General features: G+C 49.4%; 1 protein-coding gene across 1 annotated transcript; it reads left to right on the forward strand.

Moving 5' to 3' along the window:
• The first annotated feature begins 4,715 nt into the window (after positions 1-4,715).
• RABGGTA (Rab geranylgeranyltransferase subunit alpha) lies at positions 4,716-10,821 on the forward strand. Its single transcript, XM_079129561.1, has 17 exons — positions 4,716-4,820; positions 5,135-5,190; positions 5,357-5,467; positions 5,823-5,947; positions 6,138-6,325; positions 6,561-6,764; positions 7,089-7,172; positions 7,259-7,341; positions 7,433-7,534; positions 7,638-7,743; positions 7,837-7,888; positions 8,050-8,138; positions 8,273-8,361; positions 8,453-8,569; positions 9,498-9,611; positions 9,870-9,957; positions 10,596-10,821. Exons 2-17 carry the CDS (start codon positions 5,188-5,190, stop codon positions 10,742-10,744), a joined length of 1,704 nt encoding a protein of 567 aa, XP_078985687.1. The 5' UTR covers positions 4,716-4,820; positions 5,135-5,187; the 3' UTR covers positions 10,745-10,821.
• Positions 10,822-13,041: the final 2,220 nt, after the last annotated feature.

Genomic DNA, 13,041 nt, shown 5'->3' on the forward strand with positions numbered 1-13,041 from the left:
CTGGGGCTTGTTGAAAATCATAGTTTGTTCCTGTCTCTACACAGAGTACAATAAAATGCCTTCCTCCAAATAATTCAGATTGTGGCCCTCAGATACCTGTGTGATTCCCACTTATCTCACAGAAGAGGCCAAATATAACTCCTGGCAGCTCCTTTTGCCTTCAAGCAAGAGTCTTGTCATTAATTCCACTGTTCTTATCTCCAAAGGCACCTGGCTCAGCATCTCTCTGCCAGCCAGTTAAGTCTGTTTGGATTTCTCTCCCCCACCTTCACTTCATATTACATGCCTGAAAGCCTTTCCTGCCCTCTTTCCAAACCCAGGCCCTACCTTTTGAATTCAAATTTTTTTCATGAGACTCACTTCCTCTCTTAAGCCTACCTGACTCAGCCTCTCCAGTTTCAAGATTGCTAATCACCGAGAAACATTTCATGCTTACCTCAGTCTTTGTCCACCCCCTTTTCTCCTCCCTTAGTGACTATGATGTAACACTGTACCTGGCAAACCTGCACCTGTGCGTATCTGTGTTCCATGCACATTGTACCTATGAGTGTATATACAGCAGGAAGTAAGAACAGGTGGTAGATAAAATTCAAAACAGGTGATGAAGTGGGAGGACTGAACTAGACAAGGCACAGGTCCCATTTGGCTGCTTAATACATGGGTGGCCCTCTGCAAGTTACTTAATCTTTCTGAACCTCAGTTTCCTTGCATGTTTGTTATGAAGATTAGAAATAATAATAGTAGTTACTATTACTATTTACTGAGCCTGTTACTCAATACAGTTATTATTCTAAGTACTTTCTAAAGATTGTTTATTTAATCTTAATTTCAACTCAAGCAGCTAAGTAATATCTTCCCTTGACACTGCTGAAGAAATTGAGACAGAGAAAACTCAAGACAGGTTGAATACTTGCCACCCAAGTCACACAGCTAGTACTCACAAGCTAGGATTTACAACCAGGCAGTAAGCTCTAGGGTCCACGTTCTTAATCACTCTGCTGCTGCCTCCTGCATGCGTCCCATATGTGTGAACACACCCAGCTCCCATCACAAAGCTCCCGTCATGGTGCCTGGCACAAGGATATCTAAGTTGAGTAAGTCCTTCCTCACTAGGACTGTAAGTACATCAAGCCAGGGAAATTGTCTCTTTTCCTCTTTAACTTGTTACAGGTTTTAGGAAAGGACAAAATTTACACTGGACACTTTACATATATTTCCAGGGCCTGAGAGAGGTATGTAAGATATATAAAGATTTAAAGCTAAACTTCTATTCAGATTAAATTAGAAATAAACACCCACCACATGGTCACACACTTTTCACAAAAACATCCCACAGTTGAATGCTGTGGTGCATGCCCATAGTCCAAACTACTTAGAAGACTGAGGCAGGAGGATAACAAGCCCAGGAGTTCATGGCCACCCTGGACAACATAGCAAGACCCTGTTTGAAAAAAAAATTCACACACACACACACTCACTGCCCTTTTAAACCTCATGAAGATTCCATCAGGAAACCCTGCTGCATTGATTGAGGCCACATGGATGTCCTCCTGATCCTTAAATGCCAAACACACACATTGTTAGGCCCAGCCAAGCTAGCCTTCACGATGTGGTATTTTGTTCATCTAAATAAATACCAAGAAACAATTAAGAACTGAGGTCAGCCAGACTTGGTGAGGTAATCTCAGCAGCTCAGGAGTGTGAGGCAGGAGGATCACAAGTTCAAAGACAGCCTCAGTAACTTTGCAAGGCCCTAGGCAACTTAGTGAGACCAGCCTCAAAATAAAATAAATAAATAAATAAATAAAACAAGAAGGGCTGGGGATGTAACTCAATGGTAAAGTGCCCCTGGGTTTAATCTCCAGTTAAAAAAAAAAAAAAAGCAACAATTCACAGTATATGACTTATTATTGTTTCTTGAATTTATGGAGCAAATTTCCAGTCATTGCACTTCATTTTTAATAATAAATGAGCAAACTGTCTTATAGGTATGACACGATTGCTGGGCCGAGTGATGTATGCCTGTAATCTCAGAGACTTGGAAGGCTGAGCAGGAGGATTGTAAATTCAAGGCCAACCTCAGCCACTTAGTGACACTCTGTCTCAAAATAAAAAATAAAAAGGGCTGGGGATGTGGCTCAATGGTTAAGTGCCCCTGGGTTTAATCCCTGGTATTAAAAAAAAAAAAAAAAAAAAAAAAAAGAACTGAGGCCAGATATGAGAGAGACTAGACCAAAAAGTATCGTTCTTGTTCTCCATGAACTATCAATCTGATTAGAGATACTGGTGCATAATCCAAAACCTGTACTAGGAAAAGGAAAGAAGCATTTTGACAGCACATAAAAGTCTATCAAATCAGACTGGCGGGGGGGAGAGGTAAGGGAAGAATGAAGGAAGGATGGATTGTGTAGAGGGAAATGAGGGTTGGGGAGGGTGTGGGAAAGATAATGGAGTGAGACAAACATCATTACCCTATATATATGTATGATCACACAAATAGTATGACTCTACTTCATTCATGTACAACCAGAGAAATGAAAGCTGTACCCTATTTATGTACTATGAATAAAATAATAATGATGAAATAAGACTGGGGTATTTCAAATTTCCTGAGGTCACACTTGTTTTTAAAGATGAACAGTAGTTGCTTGACAAAAGAAGGGTATGGAAGAAGAGTCTTGTGGGGAACCCCAGGGAACAGTGGCCTCTGCCTGTAATCTCAGAGATCTGGGAAGCTGAAGCAAAAGGATCACAAGTTTGAGGCCAGACTCAGCAACTTAGCAAGACCCTATCTCAAAAGAAAAGTTAAAAGGCTGGGGTGTAGCTCAGGGGTAGAGCACCCAGGTTCCAACCCCAATACCAGGGCAAGGAGTAGTGACAGGGAAGAAGAGGAAACAGATTAACATATTTGGAAAACTGCAAGAGGTTCGATAAGCTAAGATAAATGATTTTAACAGGGAGAGTGTTATGGTTTGGATATGAGGTGTCCACCAAAAGCTGTGTTAATAAAGGAATGTTCAGAGGTGAAATGATTGGATTATGAAAGCTTGTAACCTAATCAGTCCACACTGGTTTGAATGGACTGACTAAGAGGTAACTGTAGGCAGGTGAGGAATGGCTCCAGGAGTTGGGTCAGTGGGGATGTGCCCTGGAAGGGTGCATCTTCCCTGTGGCTCCCACCCTCCCTCTGCTTCCTGGCCCCTCCATGAGCTGAGCAGCTTTCCTCCTCTGGGCCTTTCCCCCATGATGTGCTGCCTCATCTTGGGCCCTGAGCAATGAAGTCAATCATCTATGGACTGAGACCTCTGAAACCATGTGCCCCAAATAAACTTTACCTTCTCTAAGTTGTTCTTGTCAGGAATAGTCAGGTTTAGTCAGGAATGCAAAAGTTCACTAAAACAGGTAGGACATGGGGTGGAAGGGTAGGGGACTAAGTGCCAAAAGGTCCCATGTGCTGGAAGATTCAAATTCTGTCCAGAACCAGCACTGAGGCAGGAGGAATGTGAGTTCAAAGTCAACCTCAGCAACTTAGCGAGGCCTTAAGCAACTCAGTGAGACCCTGTCTCTAAATAAAATATTAAAAAGGGCTGGGGATGTGGCTCAGTAATTAAGTGCCCCTCAGTTCAATCTCTGGTACAAAAAAAAAAAAAAAAAGAAAGAAAAAAGAAAATTCTGTCAAGAGCCACTGAAGGCTTTTAAACAGAAATGTGACATTGAATATTCATTTTAAAAAGAATGTTCCAGTAGCACAGAGGATGAACTGATGATAGAGGGTACAGGGTGGAGATGGTGAACAATAAAGACTTCCAACAGTTCTACTGCCAGCAGGAATGGAAAAAGTATTTAAGAGAGATTAACGAGTGGAGAGGAAATAGTATTATTGTTTACAATAGGAAACATGAGGCCAATATTTTGACAGGATAGATGGTACCTTTTGACTTTTGGAGTTTAAGATACCTCTGTGGCACCCAGGTGATATGCAATAGGCTTTTGAATATTTATGTATACATAAATATGTATAATGTATACATATGTTTAATTATTAAAGTTCAGAAGACATCTGTGCTGACTATAAAAATTTGGATGTCATCACCTAACAAGCAGTAATTAAAACCATGAGAGTTAATGAAGTCACCCAGGGAAAGTGTAGGATCAGAAGATCTGTGGGCCAAGGACAGAGCTCTGGGAATTTGAAACTTTATCCCTCGTTGAACAAGACTTGAATGTGTTAACGCTGGAACGTGTGCAGTGAAAACAGTAAGCAATAGGACACGGATATCGCCAATATTTAGGAAAAGTGAACTAATGAAGAGAGGCAAAAGTGCAGGAGAAGCCAGGAAAGGGGCGTCAGGCATAAAGAAGGCAGTGAGTGGTGTCAGTCAAAGGTCAGGGAAGATAAGGGCAAGAAATCCATCCGTTAGATTTGACAACAGGGAGGTGGCCGGTGTGGCCAGAATAATTATGGTCAGTGGAGCTGTAAGGGTGTGGGTTTCAGGTTGTTGGAGAAACCTCTTCAACTAGATTTAATTTTGAGTTGCCAACTGGAACAGCCGCCCTAGCTCATTTTACACGTACGCTATGGCCGCGCGTGCGCACTCTTACACAGTAGGGTGCTCAAAGGAAGTTGGCGTTTTTTGACCTCCCACGCCGAGCCCCGCGCACGCGCCTCACGATCTGGCTGTCTCTGCCCTGGCTACCCACCCGGGCCTGTAGAGGGCGCTGCGCCTCAGTGAGCTGGGGAGTGACGCCGCTCTAGCCAGAGTACCGGCTCGGTGGCGGGCGCTGCAGGTCCTGGTCTCCAGCGTCTCCTCCCAGCGCAGGTGGGTCCGCCCGCGGCGGGCGGGGGTGCCTGGGAGCCGTGGGGCGGGCGGGCAGCAGTAGTTTCCCCGGCGCGTAGTCGTCCCTACTGCTTAGGTGCCGCGACTTGGGCTGCGGCCTCGGCAGATCGGGCTGCGGGTAGGGCTGCGCGGGTGGAGACCCTAGTCCTAGCGAGATCCTCCTGGATGCACAGTGCTTGTCCAGGACCCCTTTCCACTGCGAGGGTCACTACCCAATCCCGCGTGCCGCTTCCGGCGGACACCTGAGGGCGGAGCTATTAGGGGCGGGGCCCCGTGATTGACACCTCTTTCCCCAGACTTCGGTGCTACCACTGGACCCCTTCCCTGTCCTGAACGCTGAGCCGGCACCATGGTGAGAGAACCCTGAGCCCAGCCCCTCAGCTCCTCATGCCCACACCCTCGCCCCGTATGGCTCTGCCTCCTTTGCCCCATAGGGACTTTGGACTCTATATTAGGGGGTTCTGTAGGTCTGCCCCTGCAAGGCAACCTGCATTCTTCCAACCCTCCCATCCCTGTAGCACGGGCGCCTGAAGGTGAAGACGTCAGAAGAGCAGGCGGAGGCCAAAAGGCTAGAGAGGGAGCAGAAGCTGAAACTCTACCAGTCAGCTACCCAAGCTGTCTTCCAGAAGGTGGGGTTCTCAGAGATAGCCCCGAGTCCAGGACGCCCCTTAGCATATCACAGAGGCCAAGATCTGGGCCTTGAGTAGAGCCAAACTTCTTGGATCCAAATCTAGGTTCTATCACTTACTGTGTGACCTTGGGCAAGTTTGCTGAATCTCTTTGGGCCACAGTTTGCTCATCTGCAAAGTGGAGCTAATAATTGCACCCACTGCATAAGAATAAGTGTGTAGATTAAATGACAGGATACCTGGAAAGCCTTTTGCATAGTACCTGTTGTATAGTACAGAATATTTTGTAGTTCTAAGTTTATCTCATTTAGCCCTGTGATTGGAGAATCTCTGACCCCAAAACGTGTCTTCTCAGCGCCAGGCTGGAGAGCTAGATGAGTCAGTGCTGGAACTGACAAGCCAGATTCTGGGAGCCAACCCTGATTTTGCCACCCTCTGGAACTGTCGACGAGAAGTGTTCCAACAACTGGAGACCCAGAAGTGCGTCAGGGCTCAGGGTCCCAGGAAGATTTCCCCAATCCTGCCCCTGCCCTGCCGGAGTCCAAGGGTGGAGGAGGAACGGGACAGTGGTGGGTTTAGAGATGGGGAGAGGGGACTGGATGCAGAAAGTGAGCGTTGAACTGAGGTTGGGTGTTGGAAGACCCTGATTCCCCTTTCGCTCTGCATGCAGGTCTCCTGAGGAGTTGGCAGCTCTGGTGAAGGCAGAACTTGGCTTCCTGGAGAGCTGCCTGCGTGTGAACCCTAAATCCTATGGCACCTGGCACCACCGCTGCTGGCTGCTGGGCCGCCTGCCTGAGCCCAACTGGGCTCGTGAACTGGAATTATGTGCCCGCTTTCTTGAAGTTGATGAACGGAACTGTACGTTCTAAAGATTATGTTCCCACAATCTCATATCCTGGTATTAGGGCCTCAGTAAGGCCCTTAGTGGGTTGGGATTTTGCCGATGGTGAAAAGGATGATGGAATCAAATGCATCCTCTATGGAATCCATCAAGGTGTTTCTAGGAGTCTCTGAGGGAACCCTGGGGGTATCAGTGAGATAAGTCCTCTTTACCCTGCTTCTGAGATATGCTGTCACCTCCTCCCTGCTCCAGTTCACTGCTGGGATTATCGGCGATTTGTGGCTGCACAGGCCGCTGTGCCTCCTGCAGAGGAGCTCGCCTTCACTGACAGCCTCATCACCCGAAATTTCTCCAATTACTCCTCCTGGCATTACCGCTCTTGCCTCTTGCCCCAGCTGCACCCCCAGCCAGACTCTGGCCCACAGGGACGCCTCCCTGAAGATGTGTTGCTCAAAGGTAAGCAAGACCTGGGGATTCTGGTGAGTATTCTGCAGTACTACCCTTCCAGACCTGATGCCTGTCTGGCCCTTTCCTGAACCTCAATAAACTTGGTTTTATTGAGCACCTACTTCATACCTGTCTTTGGGGGTACATAAGACACAATCCCTGGCTGCAAAGAGTTCAGGTGTCCAATGGGGAAAATAAAACTAACATGCCTTGCATGGCCAGGGCATATGTGAGACTGAGGGCTGGAGGTGCTTCAAGATGACTGTTGGTTGAGGAGTGGCCAGGAGCCCACCAGCATACCCAGCACAGCCCCATGCCTCCCTGACCCCACAGAGCTGGAGCTGGTACAGAATGCCTTCTTCACTGACCCCAATGACCAGAGTGCTTGGTTCTACCACCGCTGGCTTCTGGGCCGAGGTGAGCAATGGGGGAAGAGACTGGGTGTTTGGGACTTGGAAGGAATAGAAGAAAATTTACAGAGACCTGAGGCTTTCTCTCTCCAGCTGACCCCCAGGATGCTGTACACTGCCTGCATGTAAGCCGAGACGAGGCCTGCCTGACTGTGTCCTTCTCTAGGCCCCTCCTAGTGAGTTCTGTGACTATTGCTAGAGAGTATCATGGGATTATGAGCCTGATGCCATTGGGGCTGATGGGTCTTTTTTTGTCCCTTGTGCCAGGTGGGCGCCAGTACAGAGACCTTACTACTCATGGTTGATGAGTCACCCCTGATTGTGGAGTGGAGGACCCCAGATGGCAGGAACCGACCCAGCCATGTCTGGGTATCCCAGGATTGGTGGGGAAGAATGAGGGCTTGGAGATGGATGGGTGGGATAGTCTGAAAAGTGGTGAGGCTAGGGCATTTCCTTGACCCAGTGCTCCCAGCTCTGTGACCTGCCCACTGCCTCCCTCAATGATCAGTTGCCCCAACATACATTTCGTGTTATTTGGACAGCAGGCGATGCTCAGAAGGAGTGTGTGCTTTTAAAAGGTAATGCAGCCTGCAGCCCTGACCTTTTCAGCAGCCTTCATCCCTCCTCTACTCTCATGGGTGTCCTCTCCTACTAACTCCCCTTTCCCGCAGGCCACCAGGAAGGCTGGTGCCGGGACTCAGCCACTGATGAGCAACTGTTCAGGTGATGACTTGAACACAGACAGGAGAGGGGCTCTGGGCTCTGGGTATCTGGAAGTTGGGGCAGAAGTCTTAGGCCTGAGGGAGATGTCAGACTCAATGCTGGGGATGACCAGTATCCCAGGACTATGGGTATCATCCCTTCCCCACCCTGCCCACCCTCAGGTGTGAGCTGTCGGTGGAGAAGTCCACGGTGCTACAATCTGAGCTGGAATCCTGTAAGGAGCTGCAGGAGCTGGAGCCTGAGAATAAATGTGAGGCACATTCCCTGAGAGCCTATTCCCCAGAACCCATCTAAGGAAGCCCAGGGAAAGCAGGAAAGGTCTCAAGAGAATGGGAACAGAGGAGGATCCAGAAGAACTCCTCCATTTCTCTGACCTCTCCTCAGGGTGCCTGCTTACCATCATTCTGTTGATGCGGGCACTGGACCCCCTCTTATATGAGAAGGAGACGCTGCAGTACTTTCAGACCCTAAAGGCAAGTTGGGCCTGTGGGAACTGGCCAGGGAAGCCCAGTAGGCAGGAGGAAAGCAGCTGAATTACATACCTGCCTGCCCTATCTCTGCCAGGCCGTAGACCCTATGCGGGCAGCCTACCTGGACGACCTACGCAGCAAGTTCTTGCTGGAGAATAGTGTGCTCAAGATGGAGTATGCTGAGGTGCGTGTGCTGCACCTGGCTCACAAGGTATGGGCTGCTGTGTGCGCTTTTTGCTAGGCCCTTTCCCGCTGGCCTCACCATATCCTGGTTTTGCCTTTAGTCTCAGGTGCCTTCCTGGATATATCTTCCCTACCCAGACTGAGTCCATCATCCTTCTAATCTGTTCCTCAAGGCTGTGCTTTCTGTCACTTGGCCCATTTTCTTCATGTCCCCCAGTTTCAAATCCTGAGTTACCAGGGCCTCATGCTGCTCCTTCCACCAGTCTGGTCATATCATTCTGCCTCCAGAGTGACCCTTGACCCACCCTGCCATGTATCCCATGCTTCTCACCCTGAAGCAAACCCCAGAAGATAAAAGTTCAAATAGTTAGTAGAGATTTCCAGGCTCCACTTTTCCTGTTTCTAGTCCTTACCAATTAGTCTTCCTATCATACCCAGAAATCCATCTCCCCTCTTGGCAAGTGCCTCTGCTGACTTAGCAGTCACCCTGGCACCTCCCCACTATCCTCTTTCCCTTCCATACTTTATTTTTAGTTATAGACAGACACAATACTTTTATTTATTTATTTTAATGCAGTGCTGAGGATCAAACCCAGTGCCTCACACATGCTAGGCTTGCACTGTACCCCTGAGCCACAGCCAACAGCCCCACCTTCCATACTTTAGACTGCCTCCTCCATTCATTCCCACTGGCCACCCCACCCTTAGTGTTCACGGTCCATTCCATGTCCCTGACACGTAGCATGTGCTGCCACAGGCTACAAGGCAAGCTTCCCACCTGCTACCATCCTCTCTTCAGCAACTTCCCCAGAGACCTGTGTAAGGCACACAGGGCAAGGAGCTGAGGACCCTCCCCCAAATCTTGCTGGGTATCTCATCCCCCACATACCCCTAGAATCTGACGGTTCTTTGCCATCTGGAACAAGCTGGGTATCTCATCCCCCTCATACCCCTAGGATCTGACAGTTCTCTGCCATCTGGAACAGCTGCTCTTGGTCACCCATCTTGACCTATCACATAATCGTCTCCGAGCCCTGCCCCCTGCCCTGGCTGCTCTGCGCTGCCTTGAGGTAAAACATTCATTCTTCCCTTGCTATCCTGGGCAGTCCTTTTTCCATTACTCCAACTCAGAAGTCTGCCCATCCTACAGAGATGTCCAGGACCTCCTAATCCCTACAGGTGACCAGTTGCCCTCCCCCATCCATCACCCAGCCTGACCCTATGAATCCTTCCATGTACTGTAAGCTGATCACCCTGGCTCTTGTGTTGCTTGTTCCAGCCCCAGGCTGACAGCTGCCCACTCAGTCTTGTGCCTTCCTGCTCCCCAGGTGCTGCAGGCAAACGATAACGCCATAGAGTCCCTGGATGGCATCACCAACCTGCCCCGGCTACAGGAACTATTACTGTGCAACAACCGTATCCTTCTTTTGGCTCCCTTGAGGGGCACACTGTGGCAGGATAGACCGCAGACATAGACAGGTACCATCCTGAGACAGGGCGGGAGATAGGGGCTCTGGCGGTATGAGCTGAAGGGAGACAATAGCCTGGGGCTGTCTGGAGCTATCATTAACTTGCACCAGTGAAGTGTTGCGGTGGGTAAGTGACTTCCTCAAGCCAGAGTTCACAAACGGGCAACCTGAAGGTGGTTCCCGGGGACCATATAGTATAAAAATCAGGAAATTGCATATTTTTAAAAATCTAAAACTGATTCCTCTTTTAAAAATTGGAAGTTAGAGCAACATTTGACCAATATTTCCACTTGGCAGCCCTTGGTCATTGCTGAATAGTGAATGCCTCTTTGCATCAGGTTAGTTTTCTACTTTGCCAGTCTCTACCACTGCTTTGGTACCACCCCAAGCCTGCTTCATATGCTTCCTGCCCAGCCACTGTGGGCAGGTGTTTGCAGTCCCTGCATTGAGCCTTACTCCCTCCAGGGAAGCATCAGAGATGCCCATGAAACAGACTTCCAGGCAGCAGTCACTGGCTCTCAAGGGTGCCCAGTAGTAGACAGATCTGGGGAAACCTGCCGAACTTTCCTTGACTCTCTACCCAAGGCCTCCAGCAGCCTGCAGCACTCCAATCTCTTGCCTCCTGCCCTAGGCTGGTCCTCCTCAACCTGCAGGGCAACCCACTGTGCCAAGAAGGGAACATCTTGGAGCACCTGGCTGAACTGCTGCCTTCAGTTAGCAGCATCCTCACCTAAGAGGCCCTGCCCTACACCCTTGACCTTTAACTTATTGGGACTGAATAAAGAATGGAGAGGCCCCCTCAGGCTGCCAAGCTGCTGTCACTGCTGCCTCTGTGCCACTACCAGCATTACCACTGCCACATATTTTGGGAAAAGAAAAGGAAGAGACTTGGGGTGTGTCTGCCTTCATTTAATGCTCTACACCCTGCTATTCCCTGTCACAGAGAACAAAACCAGTGTCTGGCACAGAAAACAGGGCTGGATTTATGCTTGTCTTCTGGTTTGGAGGCTAGGCAGGGCCTAGGTTCCAGACTAGGATAGGGACTGGGAGAACTACAAAACAGCTGTAAATCTCTCTAACTGGCTAGGCATAGTGGCACAGGCCTGTATTCTCGGTAGCTTGGGAGGCTGAGGCAGGAGGATCACAAGTTCAAAGCCAGTCTCAACAACTTAGTGAGTCCATAAGCAACTTGGAGAGACTCTGTCTCTAAATAAAATATTTTAAAAAGGGATGGGGATGTGGCTCAGTGGTAAGCACCCCTGAATCCAGTCCCTGCTACCAAAAAAAAAAGTCTCTGTCTGGAAGAGATCATAAAAGTTTCTCCCACAACACCTGTCCCTTTCAGATGCCTTCTCTACCGTGGTTCTCATTCACCTCAACTGAGAAGTCTCCAGTGTTCCATGTTTCAGGAGGAGCAAGTCAGCATTCCCTTTCTCCACCCTATTGTAGCAATAGTTTCAAGTCCCCATGAACAGTGTTCCATAGTAGAAAAACCTTCAGAAATACTTGATCCCATTTGATCCCTCACAAATTCTCAGGGATGAGGTGATTATGCCCATTTGTACTAATGAGGAAACTGCTGTTAAGACTTGCCCAAAGTTGCTGAGCTCTGAGGTGCTAGAGCCAAAGTCATCTACTAACCTGGTTTTCTTTATCAGTTTTAAATGAAAAAAAGTACACGAAATGGTTGGGTTGCTCCTGTGGTTTTCCTCTTCCTGTCCCCCACACCTTGTCCAGACTTTGAAAGCCCTGAGGCACCAGGCCTCCAGGAGGGAGGAGAAGGGGAGCGGCTCTGGGTTAGGGCACCCAGTCAAACCTGGCTGGGTGGGGAAAGAGAAAGATTGATTGAAACAAGGGAGAGTGTGACAAAGGCATTTTCCTGGTTCTCTGGATCTACCTGGGCCCACATGTGCTCACACACATCAAGCCACACAGGGCCGCACCCCTTCCTATACCCTAAGTGGTATTCAAACAGCCCCACAATGAAGCCCTTTGGCTGACCTGCCTCACACTGCCTGGAAATTTTATTTCCACCAGTGTGTGTGCTGAGTATTGGAAGGTGCTACAGATCCCTGCCAGGTGCTGGAGCTTGCTGTTGGACAAGAAAGTCAGTGTGGATATAGAGGACTCCCTGCCAGCTGGAGCCTCTCTGTCCCCAGTCCTCCTTTCCTGGTACATCAACAGCCTCTCCTTGAGTCGGTTTCCTTGTCTTTTTTGGCAATCCTGTTTTCATTATCTTCAGTTCATTGGCCCATAGGCAGAGCTGGAACACCAGTGGGTTGAAGAGAAGGGACTCCTGGCTGCTGGGCATGCGATTAGGGCCCAAGGAGAGCCTCCCTGAAGACACCTAGTGCCTCTGCCTTGGGGTTGTCTCCATGGCATCTCAGGTGTTTCTGTCAGAGCCAGGGGTGGAGCTAGGAAGCACATAGTGTAGATGCCTGGAGCCGGTTGGTCTGGATTCCCAGGAAGAATTCCAGGACGGAGAAGAGGCAAAATTCTCCACTCCAGCTGACCAGACACTCTTCTCAGTGAGAAAAGGGAATACTCTGTAGCCTGGGGAGCCCCAGGCTCAGTGGAGAAAATAAGAGGTTGCTCCTACACTGACCCCAACCCCAGTCGCAAACAGGTGACACAAGAAGCTGAGAGGCAGCTCACTCATGCTGGGGGCTATGGAGCAGCTGGAGGAAGGAGAGACATATGGGTGGAGGGGTGGGTGTCAGAAGATCTGGTAAAGCCGGCAGGTCAGGGGCTGGCTGGTGGAGCCAGTCTGAGGGCCTGGCTGTTGATGTCACCAGTCCGTGGCCCAGGATGCTGGGACCTCCCTAAAGCAGGATGAATTCCAGGACCAGGCCCATGGGCAGTTTCACAGAGCTGAGCCTGGTCTAGGCTGCAAGGGAACTTGGCAGTAGGGGCCTGCATGAGCAGAGGTAGGCATCCTCAGCTTGGGAACATAAGGTCAGCCGGACAGGGCTGTGGGTGGAAGAGTCCCCCTGCCCCACGGCTCTATACACACCTAGTCTGGAAAGAATAA

This window comes from Sciurus vulgaris, assembly GCF_902686455.1.
Source record: "Sciurus vulgaris genome assembly, chromosome: 2".
Taxonomy (NCBI): Eukaryota; Metazoa; Chordata; class Mammalia; order Rodentia; family Sciuridae; genus Sciurus; species Sciurus vulgaris.